Source organism: Bos javanicus, chromosome 8 (genome assembly GCF_032452875.1).
Source record: "Bos javanicus breed banteng chromosome 8, ARS-OSU_banteng_1.0, whole genome shotgun sequence".
Lineage (NCBI taxonomy): Eukaryota > Metazoa > Chordata > Mammalia > Artiodactyla > Bovidae > Bos > Bos javanicus.
The window spans coordinates 70,197,850-70,222,319 of record NC_083875.1 but is presented as its reverse complement, the minus strand read 5'-3'; the positions used below and the strand labels follow the sequence as shown (position 1 = coordinate 70,222,319).

At 47.6% G+C, this 24,470-nt stretch overlaps 1 protein-coding gene across 3 annotated transcripts in view; it reads right to left on the bottom strand.

The window, feature by feature from the left end:
- Positions 1–24,470, bottom strand: part of SLC39A14 (solute carrier family 39 member 14) — a 51,523-nt gene that overhangs the window by 13,373 nt on the left and 13,680 nt on the right. For 2 of the 3 annotated variants that reach the window (XM_061425839.1, XM_061425838.1), the window contains exons 2-3: positions 2,803–3,080; positions 630–816 (exon numbers count right to left, since the gene is read on the bottom strand). In XM_061425839.1, coding sequence (XP_061281823.1) covers positions 630–816; positions 2,803–3,066 — 451 coding nt within the window. In that variant the 5' untranslated portion in view covers positions 3,067–3,080. Of the gene's footprint in view, positions 1–629; positions 817–2,802; positions 3,081–7,779; positions 7,831–24,470 lie in introns of those variants that run through there. The other variant, XM_061425840.1, reaches the window with a different exon arrangement.

The following is a 24,470-nucleotide window of genomic DNA, read 5'->3' as shown; positions in this document are numbered from 1 at the left end:
TTGCTGGGTGCTGTGAAGAAGCCTGAAAACATACACCAAAGTTGCTATCCAAAGTAGCTTACCTTTCAGATGGAGGGGCAGGTGAACCCATGAAAAGCTAAAGACCACAAGAGTTAAATAATGACGTGGGGCAGGACACAGGTGGCATTTGTCAGGTACCAAATGCTGGCAGCTCACACCAGCAGGACAGGATTGCAGGAGCTCGATCCAGGCCCAAGGGAGCCACGTGTATACACGTGAACCACAGTGGCTGGAGCAGAGGTCCAGGCAGAGGAGGACGGTAGGTGGGTGAAGTGGGACGAGGGCAGACTGAGAAAGGCCTTAAATGCTAAACTCAAAAAATCAAGGCACTGGCCCCCTGGTAGTTTAATGAAAACCAAAAGGGAAAGTGGTCCAAAAGCCTCACACTGACCACTCACCAGCCACACTGCCCAGCCTGGTGATGTGCTGGACTGGTCTCGTGAGCATGGGAGATATCAGTTTAGACATTACTTCTGTTCACCCCTCCTGACGATGCTAAGAGGAGGATAACCGGTTAATCATTCAGTGAGCTGCTCTATCTGATCACCCCGGCAGTCCCAGTGCTGACAAGCATGGACACCAGGCCCTGCCTCCCCATCCTGGCTCACCTTCCACCGAGCTGGGCCTCCCCTCTTCTGTCTGCTCGTTCTCCTCATTCTCCTGGTTCTCGGAGGAGCAGGCCCTGGAGTCCAGCTGCTGGAGGATGGTGGGGCAGAACTCCTGGAACTCACGCTCCCCGATCTGCGACTGGTGGCTGAGGTTGTGGGCAGCAAAGAGTTCTCCAGAACTGAAGCACTGAAACCAAGAGGGAGGGGCAGAAAGCCTCTTAGGACCCAAGGTCACACCTTGCCCCTGAGGAGCTCTCCAAGATGAAGAATAGAAGATGGAACTGGCTAACTTTCATGGAATCTGCAGGCTAATTTCCAAGGATGAGAGCAAAGTAGTCCTTAAACATAAAACACTGATAAGTAATCTTAAGAGATCAGCCACCCAGACATGCCTTCCACACGCCCATCTATGAATGGCTACCCAGAAGTTCTGGAAACAACTGGATTCCAATTATTATGACCAGGGTGTGGCTGCTGGAAAACATGCCTCTGTGCATACCTGAATATGCAGTTTCTCCCAGATACCCAATCTGGCTCCACATCACAACAACCCCGGGAGCTGTTATAGTAAAATGCAGATTTCAGATGCTTCTCCAGAGCCACTGAGCACAGGTGTCTATGCTGTCTCCTGGGTCTCCTGGGCCATGTGCAGTAATGTCTGCAGCCTGAAGAATATGCTGGCAGAGACTGGGGAAGGGAGGAGGAGTACCTGAAGATTCAGGGTCTGCCAGGGAGAGGCGTGGGCTGCCCAGTGGGCTTGGGCTCTCAGTTCCCTGGGAGGCATCAGGTAAGTGGTTCTCACATACCATTCCCCTGAAACACTGCCATTTCACTTCTAATTAGACACTCACACGTCAGTCTTTCACTGGTTTTACGTGGGTCTGTGTCTAATGAACCAACCCTCTGGGAGGGCTGATGAAGGAGGGTTTCCTGGGCCTACAAAGCTGGAGGCTAGACTTGGTGACCCCCAAAATCCTTGTGCTGCACCAGAAGGTCGCTGGGGTCAGGCTGCATGAGCCCCCAATCCGGGGCAGGCTCCCCTCTGACTCAGAGGTGTGCCACGCCCCCATGGTTCCACATATATGCCACATGGTTCCCCACTTCTGGCTACTTGACCTCTCTGAACTCTGCTCTCCTTCAGGGTGAAGCTCCAGAACACCCCACCCACAAAGCTTCCTTGACCAGTTAGCCCATACTCACCCGCTCCTGTCATTTCTGAATCAGAAAATGACTCTCCAACCCACAGCCTCTTAACACTTCATCTAAGTATCAGCTAACTCTGTGTTTGGTTGGTTGAGCTCCCCATCTGAACAGTAAACTCCCTGAAGATGACTCATTTTTTCTGTCTTTTTCACAACACTCAGCACAGGGAACAGAGGAGATGTATAAAGACATTGCGGGGTGACTTATATTTGGCTGCCACACACGGCCTCAGACTCTGATTAGCCAAGATGACATGGAAGACAGAAGAGAGAATCAGAAGCCAAAATACCCGAGTCTTAATCCTGGTCCCTGCAGAACACACGGTGCGTCCCTTAGTATCCCAGTATATTGTTGTTGCTTACTCAGTCGTGTTCCACTCTTTGCAATCCCATGGACTGTACCCTGCCAGGCTCCTCTGTCCATGGGATTTCCCAGGCAAGAATACTGGAGTGGGTTGCCATTTCCTTCTCCAGGGGATTGTCCCAACCCAGGGATTGAACCTGCATCTCCTGCAATGGCAGGTGGATTCTTTACTGTCTAAGTCACCACAGAAGCCCATCTCACTGTATACAGGATATAATGAAGATCTGCCACCTGCACCTGGAGGTACTTTGAGGCTCACCCAGGATGATGGGCAAAGTTTTGCAAAAAGAGTTTTTTGCAAAAACTCTATTAGAAGCACAAGCTGACCCAGGAACCCCAGCCTAGCATCAGTTCCAGGAGTTCCCAGTACAGCTCTGTGGCAGGGTCTGGACAGCAGGCAGCCCCTACTTCATGGCTGTCCTGGGCTAAGGGCTTCAGTGCACCCATGGAGAAGGTTGTGAGGTGCAGCTGGAGTCTCAGACCAACTGACCCAGACTGCAGGGCAAGAAGTGGCCCCTCTGCTCTGTCATCAAGGCTCACCTGGCCCCACCTAGACTGTGAACCTTGAAAGGGTAGAATCGGTGCTGGGCGGAGCTGAAGGCCTTACCGTTGAGAGGTTCCTCGGGCCCTGCACGGGCTGGGAGATATTGCCCCGGCCTACTCCCACGTCCAGGTGGTTGAGCAGGGCCTTCAGCTGCTGAAGGGTAAGGCTGTCACCCTCCCCGTAGCGATGCATGAGGTTTTGCAGAAAAGAGGCTGCACTGATGGTGGGCATCCCTGTGGACACAGCACGAGCCTCAGAAGCAGCCGTCCATATGCTGAGCAGGGTCAGCAGGAAGTAGCTGGGGAGGGCTGGGCGCAGCAGCTCCATGGTGACAGATGAGCCTGCAAGAGCGAAGAGCCAGGTGAGAGACCCACCCTTTCCTTCCATTGTAGACCCACAGGGCTCGCTCCAGACAGGAGGGTCTCTCCTCAGACTCTGGATCCAGTCAGTCCCAAAGCTGATCCTTCATCCCTTCTCTAAGTCTCTGCCTAACTTTTGAGAACGATCCTTCTTTGTGACAGAAAATAAAAACAAATTCAACAGGTCTGACTAAATTCTTAAAAAGTAGGGACTTCCCCTGTGGTCCATGTGGCTAAGACTCCGGGCTTCCAGTCCAGGGGGCACAGGTTCGATCCCTGGTCAGGAAACTAGGTTCCACACGTTACAACTTAAGAGTTCACATGCCGCAACTAAGAGTTTGCATGCTGCAACAAAGACTCTCCGGTGCTACAACTAGGACACAGCACAGTCAAATCATTATATGTAGTTTTTTTAAAAAAGGGAAGGAAAAACTATGTGTGTTTTTTTTTTTAATTAACTTTTTTTTGGCTGTGCTGGGTCTTCCTTGCTACACATGGACTTTCTCTAGTTGCGGCAAGCAGAGGGCTACCTTCTAGCTGCAGTGCGTGGGCTCCTCATGAAGGTGGCTTCTCTTTGCAGAGCACAGGCTCGGGGGCGCAGGCTCAGTACTTGTGGTGCACAGGCTTAGTTTACCCACTGCATGTGGGATCCTCCCAGACCAGGGATGGAACCCAGGTCCCCTGCACTGGCAGGTGACCTCTGCTAGTGGACCACCAGGGAAGTCATGTGGTTATGGTTTTCTTTTAAAGTCTGTATTTTTAGAGATACGGAGATCATCGTGGATTAAGTATCTTACTTGGGATTTGCTTCAAAATAACAAAGGAGGGAATATTTGCATTAGAGTACAGATGAGACAAGATTAGGCATGAGTTGACCACTAGGCATGAGTTGGAACTAAGTGATGGGAATTCATTATACTACTCTCTCTACTTTTGTATATGCTTGAAATTCTTCAAAGGAAAAATCTGAAAAATGAAAAGTACAACTAAAAGGTGGGGGGCAGTAGACTGGGGAAAATATACACCATCAAACACGCCAAAGAGTTATTTCTACACTACCTAAATTAGGGAACCAATATGAAAACTACTAGTCTTAGAGTTCCCTGGTGGTCCAGTGGTTAAGAATCCTCCTGCCAAGGCAGGGGACATGGGTTTTTGATCCCTGGTCAGGGAAGATTCCACATGCCTCAAGGCAACTAAGCTGGTGATTCACAACTACTGAAGCCCGCGTGCCCTAGAGCCCATGCTCCGCAACAAGAGACGCCACCGCACCGCAACTAGAGAGTAATCTCCACTCGATCCCAACTACAGAAAGCCCGCAAGAAGACCAGTAGAGCCAATTAAAAACAAAAACCAAAAAACCCCCAAAACTTGGTCTCCCTGGTTTAAGAATATAAATTTAAAAGATGGAGGGTGCTACTTTGCTACTTATTAAGATAGCAAAACACTTTAAATCAAATGTTAGTGAGGTTAAACAACAAATTCCAGTGGCTATCTAAATGACTCTGGAAAAGTTATGATACTAAATGTATCTCAATCCTTTAATAATTCTACTTCTTCTAGAATTTACACTAATAGAAGCAATCCCAAAATAAAAAAGCCATTGGCAGAAAGATGTGTTGTGGTCAAGTGAATTATATTGATTTCATGCAACAGTATGCAGTGATAAAAAGCAGAATCAGGAGTTTAACATTAAATAAAGAAGTGGAACAATTACGTAAACAGTTAAGAACTGAGAAAGAACAGAGAAAAATGAAACCTTCTGGTAGCACAACTGACAACTTTTCTTTAGTTAATCATTTCCCTTAGGAGAGTTATAATTTAATTTGTGAAATAAATACCAGGAGGGGGAAGTGAGCCTCCTATTTAATCTGGGGCCCAGGAACCCGGGTGCTTCAGTCACTTCCACATCTCCCTGGGCACCCAGGGCTCTGGCACAGTGCCTGGTGTGGACAGAGGCACCAGAGCAGAGTGGGTAACCGCAGGGCAACTCTGCCATTTACCAGCTGTGTGATCTTGGGCAAGCTATTTAACTAGAGTCAACATTCTAGAATCACTGTGAGCAGTGATGTAGTGTACTATGGCCCTCAGGGTCAAAAGACTTGGCTTGAATTTTCATGCCGCTGATTCCCAGAAGTGACCTTGGCCAAGTTACGTAGTCTCTCTCCACACCTCAGTTTTCTCATCTGTAAAACTGGTACCCACATCATTGGACTATTGTGAAACCTAATGACATGAGCTTTGGCAAGCGACTAGACGCAAGAGAGCACTTGATAAAACAGGGCTCTGATGATTATATGACTAATCATTAGCAGGGTTCCCCCACTTTGATTCCCTCTCAGTCAGATACTAAGCTGCCAAAGGAAGCACTGTGGCTGGCTTTGCACCAGGCCTGCCACGCACACAGGACACAGGTTCCAAGTGCAAGCGCAGCTGGCACATTATAGGCTCTAGGTCCCACACACGAGGCACACAACCCAATCCGGGATGTAAACCATCACTCCAGTGAATATATACCAGTGAATGGGCTAGGCACCAGCCAAGAGGGCAGTTTATACAAGTGCTATTTTGGGACTAAAAGCTCTCAAGTCTCTACCAAGCACCAAAGTTAAATCATGGTTAGTTAGCAGAGTGGATCTTAAGTCTAAAACAGCTAAACCCCACTGTACAAAGAAGTCTGTTCTCTGCCAGACCATAGTGGAATTTGTCTAAGCATGTGCTGTGCAGTTAAAACGAAGTAGGGGAGGGCTTGCATGGGTTTAGGAAAGGGGAGGCAAATAACTGATGAGATAAGCTGCTAGAGGTCCCAGTACTTTACTGAAGCATCTGACATTCATCAATGTCTTTAAGAGAAGGTAGAACAATTATCTCTGCCTAACAAACGAGGGCTTCCCTGGTGGCTCAGTAGTAAAGAATTTGCCTGCTAATGTAGGAGACATGAGTTTGATCCCTGGGTTGGGAAGATTCCCTGGAGAAGGAAATGGCAACCCACTCCAGTACTCTTGCCTAAAGAATACCATGGACAGAGGAGCCTGGCAGGCTACAGTCCATGGGGTTGCAAAGAGTTGGACTGACTCAGCGACTCAGCAACAACAGATGAAGTTTAGGGATTAGGGAGCATGACCCATGGCCAGTAAGCAGACCAGTGAAGCCAGAAACCAAATTTTCATGATCTGAAGTTGGGTCTAAGTGACACTAAAGTCAGGGCGCACTTAACCACTGTCCCTGCTGTGTGAAGATACACACATACACGCCCCAGGTCTCGTGGAGAAGCCACCAAAGCCTGTGTGTCCCTGAGCAGATCTACCCCAGTTTCTATCAGTCCCAGTAAGTACCCCAAACCCAGGCATAAGATGCCCTAAAGACTCGTGGAGGGAAACTGCCCAAGTGTGTCTCAGGGGACAGGCCATGTTACAAGTTTCAAAACAAGCAATGTACCACAGAGGAGGACATGGCAACCTACTCCAGGATCCTCGCCGGGAGAATCCCTTGGACAGAGGTGCCTGGTGGGCTACGCTCCATAGGGCTGCAAAGAGTTGGACACGACTGAAGTGACTTAGCATGCACGCACACAAGGGCTACAGATCATAATCTGAGCCATATCCTTTAGTACTGAAGCCCCCAGCAGATGGAAGAAGTTGACTAAATCATGACCAGACTTTAGCCACGCCATAAGTTGCTCCATCTTACACAATCTTGAGAGTTTACCTCAAGGAAATGGGAACAAACTGACCCTGGAATTGAAAATTAACTGCACTTAAAACAGTCAAGATGACACTGATCAGACCACCACATGAACAGTTCAAGGTGACTGTGCCCCTCTGTATGTAGCCACCCCTCCGTACCAGTGCATTCCTGAAATTTTCCCTTTAAAATCTCTTGCTCCCTGATCAGCAAACGGGGATTTGGTTCTTTGGAACAGGAGTCCAGCTTCTCCCCAAGACTGTTGGCTTCCCCAATAAAGTTATCTTTGCTTTTGGCTCCCCCACCCCCCCAAAAAACCAAGCAATCCAATTCATCTGCAGCAACTTCAGAATACTTAGAAACGACAGAGACACAGGACCTCCCTGGTGGTCCAGGGGCTAAGACTCCATGCTCCCAATATAGGGGTCTGGGGTTCAATCCCTGGTCAGGGAACTAGATCCCACATGCCTCAACAAAGATCGAAGACCCCATGTGCCACAACTAAGACCCAGCACAGCCAAATAAATAATTTTTTTTTTTTTAAAGAAAGAAATAAGAGACATGCAAAAACACTTCAAGGGTGAGAGGCTCAAGATACTGTAATTGTACCTGGATGGGCATTCATGTCAAGGTAAGCATCTACTCAGCATCTGCTCTTTAAGGAACCCAGTAGACCCCCAACCACGGCAGCCAAGAGTGGGTGATGGCAGAGCCCTCCTGCCTGGCCCTCACGCCAGACATACCCTGCACCCCGCCCCAATCCACCTAAGAGTCAGAGGAGAATCTATAAACAACTGGAGGGTAGTAAGAAGTCTTGGTCCAGGGATCCTGGAGTCACTAAAGACACTTCAAACCTAAGTGACCCTGGCCCTTTGGCAGACATATGAGGGGAGCTTTCTGCTCCAATGGACACTGAAGTTATTCTAAGGGGAGGAGGGGGGAAACTTTATAAGTGATTCTTAGGAGGAAACAAAGAAGAGAGGAAGAAAATACATACACTCTTGGAGTGGCTGGATGGTGAGGCTGGGCAGGGGTCCTCGATGTGTGGCCTCAGCTGCAGGAGGAAGCTCAAGCCCATTCTATTAAGGGCATGGAAATGGGCGGTCCCAGGTGGGCTGCTCCCCCCCACCCCGCCCTCCCCCCAGGGAGCTGAGCCAGCTGCCCCAGGGCCACCTTCCTTCCAGGAGGAGCAAGAAGAGCAAGTGGAGCCAGGCATTAAAAACAAGCTACACAGACAAAGGCTCGAGTATGCTGTTGGCTCAGAGGACCAGACTCCCCCACTGAACAGAAGCTGGAGTCGCTCCACCCCTTTGTTCACTTGGCTCAGGTTCAAAGAAGTAAATTACTTTAGTGCTTTAGGTCTGTCTTCAAGGCGCCAGACCTAACCCTCCCCCGAGGGGCAGGGGCGGGGGGGAATGAGAGTCAACAGGACACACTTGCTCTCGACCCTCCGTGGGAGCTCAGAAGTGCCTTCCCTCCTTGGAGGAGGCTCAGTCAGGATTTTACCTGCCCACGTCGTCCCTTCACGTGGCCCAGAAGCACCTCCTCCTGGATGCGGCACTCTGTCCTGCAGCATACGTCGCTGTTACATTTACCACGCCACACTTTCCCCATGTTCACTCCATCCCAGAGATGAGCAAACATTTACTTCTCCTTGTGTGGACAGAGTAGTGCCTTGCTGTGTTGCTTGGTCCAGAGGCTGGACATTGATGTGATGTGAGCAGAATGGGCAACAGAGACTGTTTTTCTTCCAATCCCGCTCCTCACCCCATTCTAGGACTGTGACCCGTCAGCCTAATAGGAATGTCTCCCCAGTGGACACTCCTCATAAAAGGCTAACTATTGAGGAGTGAACAGATGCAGGTGGTCTGGGTGAGCCAAAAGGACATATCAGTTCAGTTCGGTCGCTCAGTCGTGTCCGACTCTTTGCCACCGCATGAATCGCAGCACGCCAGGCCTCCCTGTCCATCACCAACTCCGGAGTTCACTCAGACTCACGTCCATCGAGTCAGCGATGCCATCCAGCCAGCTCATCCTCTGTCGTCCCCTTCTCCTCCTGCCCCCAATCCCTCCCAGCATCAGAGGCTTTTCCAGTGAGTCAACTCTTCGCATGAGGTGGCCAAAGTACTGGAGTTTCAGCTTTAGCATCATTCCTTCCAAAGAAATCCCAGGGCTGATCTCCTTCAGAATGGACTGGTTGGATCTCCTTGCAGTCCAAGGGACTCTCAAGAGTCTTCTCCAACACCACAGTTCAAAAGCATCAATTCTTCAGCGCTCAGCCTTCTTCACAGTCCAACTCTCACATCCATACATGACCACTGGAAAAACCATAGTCTTGACTAGATGGACCTTTGTTGGCAAAGTAATGTCTCTGCTTTTGAATATGCTATTTAGGTTGGTCATAACTTTCCTTCCAAGGAGTTAGCGACTTTTAATTTCATGGCTGCAGTCACCATCTGCAGTGATTTTGGAGCCCAAAAAAATAAAGTCTGACACTGTTTCCACTGTTTCCCCATCTATTTCCCATGAAGTGATGGGACCGGATGCCATGATCTTTATTTTCTGAATGTTGAGTTTTAAGCCAACTTTTTCACTCTCCTCTTTCACCTTCATCAAGAGGCTTTTTAGTTCCTCTTCACTTTCTGCCATAAGGGTAGTGTCATCTGCATATCTGAGGTTACTGATATTTCTCCCAGCAATCTTGATTCCAGCTTGTGCTTCTTCCAGCCCAGCATTTCTCATGACGTACTCTGCATATAAGTTAAATAAGCAGGGTGACAATATACAGCCTTGACGTACTCCTTTACAACTGTATATTTTATACACCTATACCTCAGGACAGGTGTATAAAAACCCCTGAAACCTGCAGACCAAAGACAAAGCTAGGCTTCAGGGTGGAGGTGGAGGTTCTGAGGACTCAGAAACCCTGGCGTTTGTCTTCCGAGTCACGGGTGCTAGTAACCAGGAGAATGCCAGCTTCAGCAACAGAAGGACCGCTGGGCTTAGCGGAAGGGGTCCAATATGCAGTGACCCCAAGTACCTCAAGTAAAAGGCAGAGACATCACTTTGCCAACAAAGGTCTGCCTAGTCAAAGCTATGGTTTTTCCAGTAGTCATGTCCTGATGTGAAAGTTGGACCATAAAGAAGGCTGAGTGCTGAAGAACTGACACTTTTGAACTGTGGTGCTGGAGAAGATTCTTGATCTCGTTGGACAGAAAGGAGATCAAACCAGTCAATCCTAAAGAAATCAACCTTGAAAATTCACTATAAGGACTGATGCTGAAGCTGTAATACTTTGGCCACCTGATAGGAAGTGCTAACTCATTTCCTAATGCTGGGAAAGACTGAGGGCAAGAGGAGAAGGGGGCGACAGAGGATGAGGTGGTTGGATGGCATCACTGACTCAATGGACATGAGTTTGAGCAAACTCCAGAAAATAATGAAGGACAGGGAAGCCTGGCATCCTGCAGTCCATGGGGTTGCAAAGAGTTGGACACGACTGAGCAGCTGAACAAGTATCTCACTGATCTCACTAGGTCAGTTTCCTTACAGAGGAAAGCAAATCCAGAGCTTTGTGTATTAGGAAAGCTAATGCATGTTGAAACACTATATAAAAATAAAGATTTCTGAATTAAGATGGGGAATTGAAATGGAGTCTTGATTTTTCCTTCCCCTGATTATTGAGTTAAAAAATAATAATAAAAAGCAAGCCTCCTTCCCTACCCCCCACCAAAGTTACCAAAAGCAAGCAAACAAGGCAAGAAGCATAATCTGATATAATAACTTCCAAAGCAGAGGCAAGGAAAGGAATGCAGGAAGCACCACTTGTGGCTCGTCTCCCGGCCCTGGCTGGGCCTGGAGGAAGCAGGAGGATTCTGACTAACCCTCCCCAGATGCAGAGACAGGCAACCTGCCGCCAAGTCTTCTTCCCCTTCCAGTGGGGAGTAGTGGGAAAAGGTGCTGGAAAACAAAGAAGCGGGTGACAGGGGAACAAGAACAATGGGCTGACTCCCCCTAAGGGAAGTAAGGGCTGCAAGGCCACAGGCTGAATTGGGGAAACTGTCCACCTGCAATGGGCCCTCTTCCTCCTTCAGCACGACGGAGCGCTTCCCCAGTAACCCAGGGTTGAACCCTGCCACTGGGCGCCACCAAAGTCCCAGAACAGAGGCCCAATCTGGCCACCTGTCTAACTCAGGCTCCACAGAGAACACTGCACAAATACTTGGCCCCTGGTACTGCTGTCATTGAGGAGGGGGACAAACTCGCTTCATTGTGGTGGGAAGAAAGTCACTACCTTATTTTAGAGCCAACAGAGCTGAAAAGCACTGGCATGAACACAATGAGAAGAGACAGCAGGCCAGAGATGTCAACAGAAAGGAGACTACCACTCCAGAGACAGCAATCCCTCACTATAGCCTCACTCTGAAATTACTCAACTAGAACACTCACACAATAAAACCAGGGCTCAAAGGTGGGAAGAAACAAAAGGAGATGCAGGCTTAGCAAAAAAAGACCAAGAAAACATCACTGATGAACTAATACACAGATGATAATAACAGAGAACTAAATTCTGCCAGGAATTTCAAATGGAAATACTGACAAAAGGTTTGAGGTAAGCAAAGTGAATGTGGATGGAAAAGACAAATGAAAGCACGTAGTGATGACAGAACACCAGTGTTGGGATAACTGTTATTTCTGATGTGCCTGAAATAAAGAACCCAAGACTACAACTGAAGATAGGTTCAAAGATAAAAAGCCATAGGATTTCCCTGAAATGAGAGGAAAAACAGAATCTGATGATTGAAATAACACACAGTTCAGTTCAGTTCAGTCGCTCAGTAGTGTCCGACTCTTTGCCACCCCATGAATCGCAGCACACCAGGCCTCCCTGTCCATCACCAACTCCCGGAGTTCACTCAGACTCACGTCCATCGAGTCAGTGATGCCATCCAGCCAGCTCATCCTCTGTCGTCCCCTTCTCTTCCTGCCCCCAATCCCTCCCAGCATCAGAGTCTTTTCCAATGAGTCAACTCTTCGCATGAGGTGGCCAAAGTACTGGAGTTTCAGCTTTAGCATCATTCCTTCCAAAGAAATCCCAGGGCTGATCTCCTTCAGAATGGACTGGTTGGATCTCCTTGCAGTCCAAGGGACTCTCAAGAGTCTTCTCCAACACCACAGTTCAAAAGCATCAATTCTTCGGCGCTCACCCTTCTTCACAGTCCAACTCTCACATCCATACATGACCACAGGAAAAACCATAGCCTTGACTAGACGGAACCTTTGTTGGCAAAGTAATGTCTCTGCTTTTGAATATGCTATCTAGGTTGGTCATAAGTGTTCTTCCAAGGAGTAAGCGTCTTTTAATTTCATGGCTGCAGTCATCATCTGCAGTGATTTTGGAGCCCCAAAAATAAAGTCTGACACTGTTTCCCCATCTATTTCCCATGAAGTGATGGGACCAGATGCCATGCTCTTTGTTTTCTGAATGTTGAGCTTTAGTCAACTTTTTCACTCTCCACTTTCACTTTCATCAAGAGGCTTTTTAGTTCCTCTTCACTTTCTGCCATAAGGGTGGTGTCATCTGCATATCTGAGGTTATTGATATTTCTCCCGGCAATCTTGATACCAGCTTGTGCTTCTTCCAGCCCAGCGTTTCTCATGATGTACTCTGCATATAAGTTAAATAAGCAGGGTGACAATATACAGCCTTGACGTACTCCTTTTCCTATTTGGAACCAGTCTGTTGTTCCATGTCCACTTCTAACTGTTGCTTCCTGACCTGCATACAGATTTCTCAAGAGGCAGGTCAGGTGGTCTGGTATTCCCATCTCTTTCAGAATTTTCCACAGTTTATTGTGATCCACACAGTCAAAGGCTTTGGCATAGTCAATAAAGCAGAAATAGATGTTTTTCTGGAACTCTCTTGCTTTTTCCATGATCCAGCGGATGTTGGCAATTTGATCTCTGGTTCCTCTGCCTTTTCTAAAACCAGCTAACACACAGTACTTCACAAAAATTTTACACAGAAGGTTCAACACTGGGACTTTGCCCAGCTAAGTTACTGAAGCTTTTTTACCAGGCCACCAGAAGAAACTTCCTCCTACCCCAAGTATTTTCTTCCAAAAATTGTGAGATATACTAAAACTTAAGGGGCAGAAAATTCAGACTGCTCTCATCTTCCCCGTAGTAACATTTAGTATCAGAAGTATAACAAAGTTTATATAATTCTTAGAGAAAGAAAATACAAACCAATGAATATTATTCCCAGCTGCGACGTCCAGCATCTTACAAATTTGGTAAAAACAACAAACAGAAATTGTCAAGTATGAAATAAGTCATAGATTCCAGTCCCCTTTCTGGGGTGGGGAGTGGGGGAATGACATGATAATGAAATGCTGCTAAATGTTGCTGCTAAACAATGACAAAAAGAAAAATTTTATTGGAGAAGCAAAAATGAAGGGCTCCAGGAATACAAAATAATAATAGGTAAGCTTTAAAATCCTTCAAATGAGAATTAAGAACTATGGGGATTACAGTTACAGGACAGAATCTAAATGTTATAATCATGGACAATTTAATAATAGAATTAACACAATTAAAAGATGGAAAGGAGATGGGAAAAAATGTGAAAATGCTGATGCCCTCATTTTTCATAGCAGAGTCAATAAATACTGTCTAAAATGGAAATAAGTAACTATAGATATGACTCACTTTTTTTTTTTTTAAGCCTTTTTTGGGGTCTTTTAGCAAGTCATCTCTTTTGTGAAAGACACATTTCTTCACAGCTTAAACTAGTACAGCCACTACGGAGAACAATGTGGAGATTCCTTAAAAAACTGGAAATAGAACTTCCTTATGACCCAGCAATCCCACTGCTGGGCATACACACCGAGGAAACCAGAACTGAAAGAGACACATGTACCCCAATGTTCATCGCAGCACTGTTTATAACAGCCAGGACATGGAAGCAACCTAGATGTCCATCAGCAGATGAATGGATAAAGAAAGCTGTGGTACATATACACAATGGAGTATTACTCAGCCATTAAAAAGAATACATTTGAATCAGTTCTAATGAGGTGGGTGAAACTGGAGCCTATTATACAGAGTGAAGTAAGCCAGAAAGAAAAACACCAATACAGTATACTAACGCATATATATGGAATTTATAAAGATGGTAACGATAACCCTGTATGCGAGACAGCAAAAGAGACACTGATGTTTAGAACAGTCTTTTGGACTCTGTGGGAGAGGGAAAGGGTGGGATGATTTGGGAGAATGGCACTGAAACATGTATAATATCATATAAGAAACGAATCGCCAGTCCAGGTTCGATGCCGGATACAGGATGCTTGGGGCTGGTGGACTGGGATGACCCAGAGGGATGGTACGGGGAGGGAGGTGGGAGGAGGGTTCAGGATAGGGAACACGTGTACACCTGTGGTGGATTCATGTTGATGTATGGCAAAACCAATATTGTAAAATAAATAAATAAACATTCACAATAAAAAAAGAACACCCTGGGTAATTCAGATGCATGTGGTCAGTAACCCACTCTTTGAGAAGCATTAAGATGGTTGGATATTCCTCCTACATGATAAACAGCTGTAAAATAATAATTCCTTTAAATTTACTACAGTTTCTTTTTCTTCAGTTACATTCAAGAAAGTTTTAATACTCTTTTTATAGGAGTATTTAAAAAAATTTATTGGAGTATCATTGACTTATAATGTGTTGGTTTCAGGTGTACAGCAAAGTGAATCAGTTGTATCAGTTACACATTATATATAAAGAATGGATATTCTTCAGATCCTTTTCCCATACAGCTTATTACAAAATACTGAGTAGAGCTCCCTGTGCTATACAGTAGGTACTTATTAGTTATGTTTTATATATAGCAGTGCATATATGTTTACCCCAGTCTCCTAACTTGTCAGTCCCCCTGTGTCACAGGAGCATTTATGTCTATTTCTCTATATCCATTTATCTGTAAGCATGCCTGGAAGACTGTCTGGAATAATGTTCACCTAATATTAGTGATGACTATTTCTGAGTGGTGGGATTTGGAGTATTTGGGTTTTTCCCCTCACTTTTTAAAATGCATCACTGATGTGTCCCAGTGTGTTGTGTAGGTACAACAATACAAGAAAACATGCGTAATTATTTTTATAATCAAGGAGTTGGATCAAATTTTCTAAGTATGGCACAAAACCTAGAACCTGTAAAATTAATAATTTGACTACAAAAACTGCTCAGTGTTCTATAAACAATGAGTGTTCTCCCAGTACTCATGGTCAGGCTAATAATGATACAGTCCTCTGTGTCTGTCTCAACAGACTTCATGAGAAAACCAACAGTCTCACAGCATGGTGCTCAAGACTCCCTACAGGGTCTCTGGAGTTCTGAGAAAAACTACCCAGCCTGTGGTCCTTCCCACCCACCAAAAGAACTTCGTTCAGGAAGCCACTCCCCTCGCGGACAAGCCAAAACCCCCTCTGAAATACAGTGCAAATATCACAGCCTGAAGCCAGTCCCTGGCCTTGCCCAAGAGGCCCCGGGTTCAACAGGCCCATTCTTCTCCAGCCTTCCCTGGCCCTCCCACGTAACCGCTCTCCTATATCCCTAAAAGGACGTGCTCTCTGCTTCCAGCTCACACTCCCAGAACCTTAGCCTCAGGCTGTGGCTCAGCCAGAGGCCACCCAGTGTGGGGGATTTCCAGAGACAGTACAAGAGAGCCGGCAGGGTGGAGGTAGGGCAGGGGGTACCTAGAATCAGTGGCCACTTACTGTCCCCATGAAACCTCACAGTGCTGGGAGAGGCAGGATGAGAAAAGTTAGAAGAAAAAAAAAAAGTGGTGACCCAGAAGCAGAGAACAAAATTAGAACCAGCAGCCTGCCGCGCATCGACCAATATTTACTGAGCCCCCACTGTGTCAGCGCCTGTGGGGGGAGGTTGGGTAGGGCAGAGACCAGCATCGGGGCCCTGGGCAGCCAGCACAGGCGGCTGGGACGGCTGATTTAACCACACGCTGAGTCCTGAGGGCTGGACCAGCAGAGGAGAACTGAGCATCTGCCAGGCTCCCCGCCTCGTCCCAGCAGAGCCTGGGCTTGATGGAGCAAGGAAGCCTTCCAAAACCAACAAAATGAGTCAGGCAGCCGGGTAAGGAGGAGCCTGCAGGAGCCCCACCCACACCCCCACCTCTCTTCTCATCATTCATCCATCAACATTTCCCAGACACTCCATTGCAAAATTCTGACCTGTTGTCCTCTAAGTCTACTCCTGTTTGTCAGACCACGGGGGCCAGCATGAGGCTTAGGAAACAGTGTGCTCACAACCACCGCTTACATCACCCACTTGAAGCAGAACTTCCCAACTTATTACTCAGGGTCAAATGCATAAGTAAAATGCATGTGCCGGGGGCTAGATCATCAGACAGCATGAGGAGTGGGGCAGGGATGGGTTCAAATTTGGGGCCTGCCACTGACCTACCATGTGCCCCCAGCATGATTAGGCTATGAAATGCCCAGCCTCTCAGGGGCACTCTGATGGATGAGAGAGAGCTTAAAGCTCATAACACAGCATGGACTTAGGTCTCTTCCTTCTGCTCCTTGTCCTCCAAGCTCTCAGGCCAATCCCTTCACCTAGACTTGAACCTATGGAGTTTCAGATTACCTCTTCTTCCAGGAACCCTTCTTGGACCACTCTCTGAGAACTCATCTCCAACTACTATGAACTGCTAATGATCTGGTCTCTTAGGGAGCCTTCCCAACAGAGTTTTGTTCCAGGAAGGCAAGGGTGTCCTCCCCTTATGCTTGACTAGTGCTGGCCACACAAGAGGGGAGAAGTAGAAAATTTCAGCTAGAAGATGCCAAGTCCAGCCTCCCACCTAACTAATATCTGCTTGCATCACTCTTACAGCTTGATGAACATAGAACTTAGTGCCTCCTTTCAAACATTCTAACCCCTTCCCCACCCCTACCGCCTTGGGGCCTTCATAGATTATCTGAAGTCAAATGTCCAGACCATTTATTCCTCCAGACTAAACAATTCCCATTCCTTCAATATGATTTATATTCATTGAACAAAAGGCTAGCTACACCTGCGACTCGAAAAAACTCATTCCAACAGTTCATTCACTCAACAAATATTCATTGCCTACAGATTTCATACCAAGAATAATGTTGGAGAATGCCTGGTACCTGCCCTCACAGAGCTGCAAAGCAAACAATTCAACAACCAACTTACAAGAACAGTGATGACGAGGGTTGTGTACTGATTGGGGTTCAATTAGATAATTTAAGCAGAAAGAGATTTTGTATAACATATTAAAAAGGCCCAGAGAATCATGGGCAGAGTGGAAGAAACAGACTGGACTGAACTTCCAGGAACTAGTCCCAAAATCAGAGTGGAGTCAGCCCTCCAAGGAGCTGCTGCCCTGACCTGCCATCATCAGGAAGCTAATGGCACAAGGAAGCTACCATAATCCATACCAGCACATGGACGTCCCAGGTCCGTCATGAGGAAGAGGATATCCACATATTCAAGACTAGATCCAATGTGGCTCATTGGCAGAATGCAAGTCACACTGGGAATTCCAGTGAAAAGATGTCTGTGGAAAGTGTTGTTTTTTCTCTACATTTGGTAGCTTAGACCATAATTTATTATCCAAAGTAATGTACACAATAGTGAAAGGTGGTGCTGTCAGTAAACACACCAGGACCAGGGCTGCGTCAGCGTGGATTCCTGGGGAACAAGCCAATCCACACCATCCGCCACAGGTCATGAGGAGGAGCAAAGGAAGCTTGAAGAACAGAGCAGGACGGTCAAATCCAGCATCCGGGGTCAGGGGAGGCCTCCAGAAAGAGACACTATTTTTGCTGACACCTACAGGACATGTTCTCAAGGCAAGAATGCTGAAGCAGTTTGCCATTCCTTTTTCCAGTGGACCACTTTTTGTCATGAGTTTAAGCAAGCTCCGGGAGATGGTGACAGACAGGGAAATCTGGTGTGCTACAGTCCATGGGGTCACAAAGAGTCGGACACAACTGAGTGACTGAACAACAAAAGGATGTGTAAAAGTGGGCCAGGAGAAAAGTGATGGGGTGGGGATGGGGCGGGATATTCTAGGAAGATGTAGCATTCTTTGGAATGCTTCGGCCAAGATGCAGCATCTAAGAACTTAAAGAGCACGGAGTGGCCAGGGCGTACACAAGGGGATGTGGTAGGGGCCAGGACAGGGAAGGACCTGTAGGCCATGTTAAGGTGGCTGAACCCATCTGGAGGGCAGTGGTGATCATCTTCAGCTAAGGTGCCAGCAGATCTGTGTTTTTATTATTCTGGTCAGGCTGCAGTATGGAGAATAGACCAGAGGTGGGCAAGAAGAAAGCTAGGACCCCAGGAAGGAGAACACAGTATCCAGTCTGGTCTAAAGAGCAAGACTTTGTTCTCCCAACTTCAACCCTGCCTGGGGTGCTTCCCTGCCTCGTGGGGCTGCTGGCTTGGCAGTTTTCCATTAGACACCTGAACTGTTGTTGTTCAGTCGCTAAATCGTGTCTGACTCTGTGACCCCATGGACTGTAGCCCACCAGGCTCCTCTGTCCATGGGATTTCCCAGGCAAGAATACTGTCATGGGTTGCCATTTCCATCTTCCTGACCCAGGGATCAAACCCACATCTCCTGCATTGGCTCTCTACCACTGAGCCACCAGGGAAGGGAAGCCTATAAAGACCCAAAAAGGCTTCACTTTAGCAGTTACCAGGAGAGAAACAAGTCACATCACTGTCCTGCTAACCAAAAGTGCAAGTGAGTTTGAAAACAATCCTCCCCAAACCCACCCTACATCATTTCCTCAATCAGGCTAAGATTTCAACTCTCTTGCTGTAGCAAGAGGGCCATTTATAAAGGCCAACTCCAACTCCTGGGCAGCAACACTCTGTGGGCAGAATGTGCCAAGGGCCTCTCACAAGAAGTCTCCTACGTTCCCTTCTTCCCAAAATGGGTAAGAGGAGTGCTCTGAGCCCTCTGGGCTGTGAGGTGGGCTCTTCCCAGACAGTGAGCCTTTACAGGACCTGTGGCTGCAGCAGGCGGAGGTTTCAGGGCTGGGTTTCCCTGGTGCAAGGAACCTTTCTCTACTAGAAGCCGGGCCCCAGGTCAGCTCCACTACTCAGCCTGCACAAAGACTCTGTCCTGCAGCCAGCCCACCCTTCCTCTGTCCCTCACGTCCTTGCTGTTTGTTGTTCAGTTGCTAAGTCTCTTCCGACTCTGTGAGCCCAGGAACTGTGGCAGGCCAGGCTCCTCTGTCCTCCACTCTCTCTCGGAGTTTGCTCAAATTCATGTCCATTGAGTCAAGTGATGCTATCTAACTATCTCATCCTCTGCTGCCCCTTCTCCTTTTGCCTTCAATCTTTCTCAGCATTCCTGGGCTTCCCTGGTGGCTCAGATGGTAAAGAATCTGCCTGCAAAGTGGGAGATGTGGGTTTGAACCTTGGGTTGGGGAGATTTCCCTGGAGAAGGAAATGGCAACCCCCTCCAGTGTTCTTGACTGGAGAACCCTATGGACAGAGAAGCCTAGCGGGCTACAACCCATGGGTTGCAAGAAGTCAGACAAAACTGAGCGACTAACATTTTCCAGCATCAGGGTCTCTTCTGATGAGTTGGCTCTTCACATCATGTCCTGCTACACCACTGTCTCCCCCTACCTGCATCCTTAAGCTAGGGGCAAGTCCCCTCGCTCCTCCTCAGAAGCTCTATGACTGTCTCTACAGCTGAGATGCTGAACTGGGCGTGATAATTTCTCCAGGAAAGTAGTTCTCAGAGCATGGTTCCGCAACCAGCAGGCAATACCATCACTTGGGAACCTATTGAAAGTATAAATTTTCTCCTCCCCTACCCTTCAGACAATTTTTTTCTTTTTTTGGAAGAAAAAATTCTTAGCACCACCCAAATCTGCTGAATCAGAAACTCTAGGTGGAGCCCAGCAATCTGTGTTTTAGGAAGCTCTCTAGGGGACGACAATGTAAAGGTCTGAGGATCTCTACTCTCAGAGGAAGGTCATCAGGTTGCCAGCTTTCTTCCCCAAAGTGGGCGTCATGAGCACATGCCCAGGGCCCCAGCAGAAAGGCACAGGCTACATCTTGGGTCTGAGATCTCTCAGTGACCGTAAACATTTACCAGCATGAGTCACAAATGAGCCCTACTCTCTGGGGAAAGAGGGTAATTGGGAAAAAGAGGGGAAAGGTCCATATTTCTAAATCAGAGAGAGAAAGGTGATGAGACAGGGGGAAGATTGAGTAATGACATTCCTGAATCATATTCCTCCACTTTCCCGCCCACTTCCCAAACTTCCACATGGCTCATTCCCTGGTCCAAGGACACTGGCCATCCCCATGAGACTACTGAGCTGAGAGGCCTTCTCTCCTCCTTCGCCTCCCCAGTGTGGACCCCTCTTCTTGGGATTCAGAGGAGAAACCATTGCACCAGTCTCACTGGTCACTAACACCTGCTCCATCCCATCCCCTCCAATGATCATATCACTCTCCTGCTAAAATACTTACCTTTCATCACTCCCCCTAACCAACAGCAAAGTTCAGTCCCCCTGCCTGGCAAGCAAGGGTTTTCCTCCAACTAGGCTCCCATCATCTCTCACCCTCAGGTCACTGCTCTCTGGCAGGGACCCTGGGCTCCACCCACAACACCTATTCCTGTTCCCTTTCACCCCTGCACCCACACTGCCCACAGAACCAGACCTGGGAAGGCTAATTAACATCTGATTCTACCAACAGTCAGAAAGCTGAACACAGTCCGCCTGTGTTCCAAGCACTTTCTCCACAAGTGTGAAGGGCTTGGATGTGTTTTGTTTTTTAAAAAAAAAAAAAAGCATAGGGCTTCCACAGTGGCCCAGTGGTAAAGAATCTGCCTGCCAAGGCAGGAGACCCAGGTTCAATCCCTGGTCCAGGAAAATCCCACATGCTGCAGGGCAACTAAGCCCCTACACAACTACTAAAGCCTGAGCACTCTAGAGCCTGTGCTCTGCAACAAGAGAAGCCACGGCAATAAGAAGTCCACACATTGCAACTAAAGAGTCGCCCGCACTTGCTGCACCTAGAGAAAAGCCGGAGCAACAAAGAAGATCCAGCATAGCCAAAAATAAAAAAAGGATGAACTGTAGGAAAAAGCACCATCTCTGGACCATTCCAAATTCTTCCCAGCACAAGCCCCACCCTGCCCGCCTCTGATTCCAACCTCTCTGTCTCAAAGCTGTAACTGTCTCAGAATGACACTCCAAACACTTACAGTTAGTTTCCTCAGCTGTTTCATAAAAATCCTAGGAGGCTGGGAGGATCTGCTGCACGAAGATGTAAATACAAATGCATATGTACACAGACATCACCTCACTTCTCTAGAGAGTACAGGGTGATACACTGCACTGAAGATGCAGCATTTAGGTCCAGGGGGTCAAGAGCAAGAAAGGACAAGTGTCATCTCAAAGCTCCATCTTCTCAAAGGTGAGAAGGATAGCATAAGGATTCCCATACTTTGCCCTCCTGATTCCCTGTCTCTGCCCAACCAGAGCTCAAGAGAGATTGTCAAAGAGTATACTCAGATGGATTCCAGAACAAAAGCAACCACATCTCTGGCTATCATCCTCAGATATGGATTAGGGCCAAGAGAAGACCCACATGGACAAGCTCCCCCTTCTCAGGTGGCAGTCTCTGGACAACCCAGTACCGTAAGTGATTTCCCTAACGTCACAATGAATTTCCACTTGCCCTCCCCCACCCCCTACCAACTGCTTGCCTATTAAAAAGGGATCAACATTCTAACCAGACTTAAAGGCTTATCCTCTACTGCCAACTCCAACCCCAGGGGGACAATCGGAATGCCACCTGGAAAGGGTTTCTGACTTTAGTTTGCTTAGATGATTAAAAATCTATCTGCAATGAGAGAGACCTAGGTTTGATCCCTATGTCGGGAAGACCCTCTGGAGAAGGGAATGGCAACCCATTCTAGTATTCTTGCCTGGAAAATCCCATGGACAGAGTAGCCTGGCGGGCTGCAGTCCACAGGGTTGCAAAGAGTTGGACACACCTAATTGACTAACATTACTACTACAGACATCCTCTAGTTTGGGTGACTTTCAAACCCAAACAGAGAGGGGAAAAAAATAAATAAAACACAGATATGAGAAGTCTTGTGGTAGCACTATTCACAATAACAAAAACTTTGGAAGCAACCCAAAAGCCCATCAGCAGGAGAGTGGATAAATAAACTAACCGACTCTCACAACAGAATAGTATACAATGTGAATCAACTACAGTGACAGTAATGCCAAGTGTATATCCCAAGCTTGCAATAACTGCTTTTTGAATGCCACCTGCTGAAGGACAATTCATTCTTCAGGACTTCTCTAGATGATCTGGAAGGACTGCCTGAATCTAAAGACAGGGAATCTGAGTGAAAGAAATGCCGGAATGCTGGTGGAATAAAAATACTAAAATAAAATCAAATCTCTTAAGCAGATTTCAGCTTCCTCTGGGCACTTACCCGCAAACTGTCCAAGTCCCTTCTCTCTTTTTAGAGTATAACGTACACGCACGTAACACACCCACGTCCGACAGTGTGCAGCTCCCTTTAGCACGTCAGAAGCATTCTTACCCCAGGGCCTTTGCACCTGCTATTCCCTCTGCCAAGAATGCCGCCCCCCCCAGATTTTCATATCAAGTCTCAGCTCAGACATCACTTACTCAAAATGCAGGGCCACCCGGTTTAAAAAAAAAAAAAAAAAAGCCTGCTCCCAAGGCATTCAAAGTCCCAATACCCTGTTTTATTTACCATATATCACTATCTAACAGAGTTTTCTTTCTTTCGTTTTGTTTACATGTTTATTATCTGTCTCCTCCTACTGACTGTAAACTCCACAACAGTGGAGACAGACTCGGCCTATTTTCTTCCCCGAACCCAGAGAGGCCAGTGCCTGGCACCCAGACAACCCCCAGAGAATAACTTTTTTTTAATAACTTTTTATTTTTTTTAAATTTCTGAGTGGAGGATAATTGCTTTACAATATTGTGCTAGCTTCTGCCATACATCAACTTGAATCAGCCATCGGTATGTGAATGTCCCCCCTCTCTTGAACCTCTGTCCCATCTCTCTCTCCATCCCGCCCCTCTACGTTGTCACAGAGCACCAGGTTGAGCTCCCTGTGTAACACAGCAAATTCCCTTTGGCTGTCGGTTTTACATATGGCAACGTCCATGTTTCAGTGTTATTACTCTTTCGATTTGTCCCTCCCTCTCCTTTCCTCCATGGCCACAAGTCTATTCTCTATGTCTGAGTCTCCAGCCCAAAGAATATCTGCTGAATGATGTGTTAATTTCCCGTGCCCCTCCTTGTTGCAGTGTCCTCAAGCTTAGAACCTTTTTGTTCTTTGGCCTCAACCCCCAGTTAAACTACTATTAGCAATTTGAGGGGAAGCGACACCCCCTTCTGCAGCATCAATAGAGCTGAAGACACCCCCAGAGAGCCAGAGAAGTCTATCTGGAATTGGAATATAAAAAAAAGTAAAGTCAAAAAAAAAAAAAAAAAGAAAGAAAGAAAGAAAGTAGAATATTAGGTGGAATGGAGGATCCAAAAGGAAGGTGGGGGGAGAGGCGCAGACAGGCAGCCTTCCTTCCCCACCCCAGCAGCAAACGTGCCAAGGACAGGCCACCATCTGATCACGTGGCCAAGAATACCATGTTAACTTCTCTCCATGGCAGACAGAGAAAAGGAAAGGAAACCCCAAGTACAGGCGGTTTCTAGAATTTCTCAGCTGGTCATGGAAACGCGAGTCTGGTCCCGTTGCTCACAACCTCTCTTTTTGTGCCAGCTGCACACATCCTGAAATGCAGGGGGAGGGGCTTGTGGCCACCGCCGCCAAGAAGAGGGAGTGGTGTGAGCAGCCAAGGTCAGAGGCGCAATTTGGCCAGCAGAGCCATGCACACCATGGTTTACCCACGGTCAAGGCCTCTGCTGTGGGAGGCACCCCTGGATGTCAGGAGGCAGCTGAGGCGGGAGCAACAGGAACCGGGACAGAATCTGCTCTGAGAGCTGGTCAGACTGCCCCTGAGGGCACTCTGGCTAGTGGCCCGAGTCTGGGGGAGTGGGTGACTTTGTACATTTTGTGCTTTGCTGGGAACGGTGATGAGAAAACAGTTGTGGTTTGCTACCCCCTGGAAACTCCCCAGCGGCCTGGTATCCTGAGGACTTGCCCAGCCTCTCAGATAGGAAATGGTCAGCGTTGAAATCTACATACGCTCATCAGTGTCACTGGTGTGTCTTCTCGGAGCAGGGGGAGAGGTGGGGAGGGAATCCAGGGCCTTCCACCAGGGAAAACTGGGCCAGCTCCCCTGCCGGCCAGCACAGCTCCACCTCACCCCAAGCCTCTCATACTCTGTGCTTTGAGAAGAGCAAGTCCCCAGGGCTGGCCAGGAGCCCTCTAGTTTCCAGGAAAGGAAGAGAGTAGTCGGCAATACCGGAGAAGGCAATGGCACCCCACTCCAGTACTCTTGCCTGGAAAATCCCATGGATGGAGGAGCCTGGTAGACTGCAGTCCATGGGGTCGCAAAGAGTCGGACACGACTGAGCGACTTCACTTTCACTTTTCACTTTCATGCATTGGAGAAGGAAATGGCAACCCACTCCAGTAT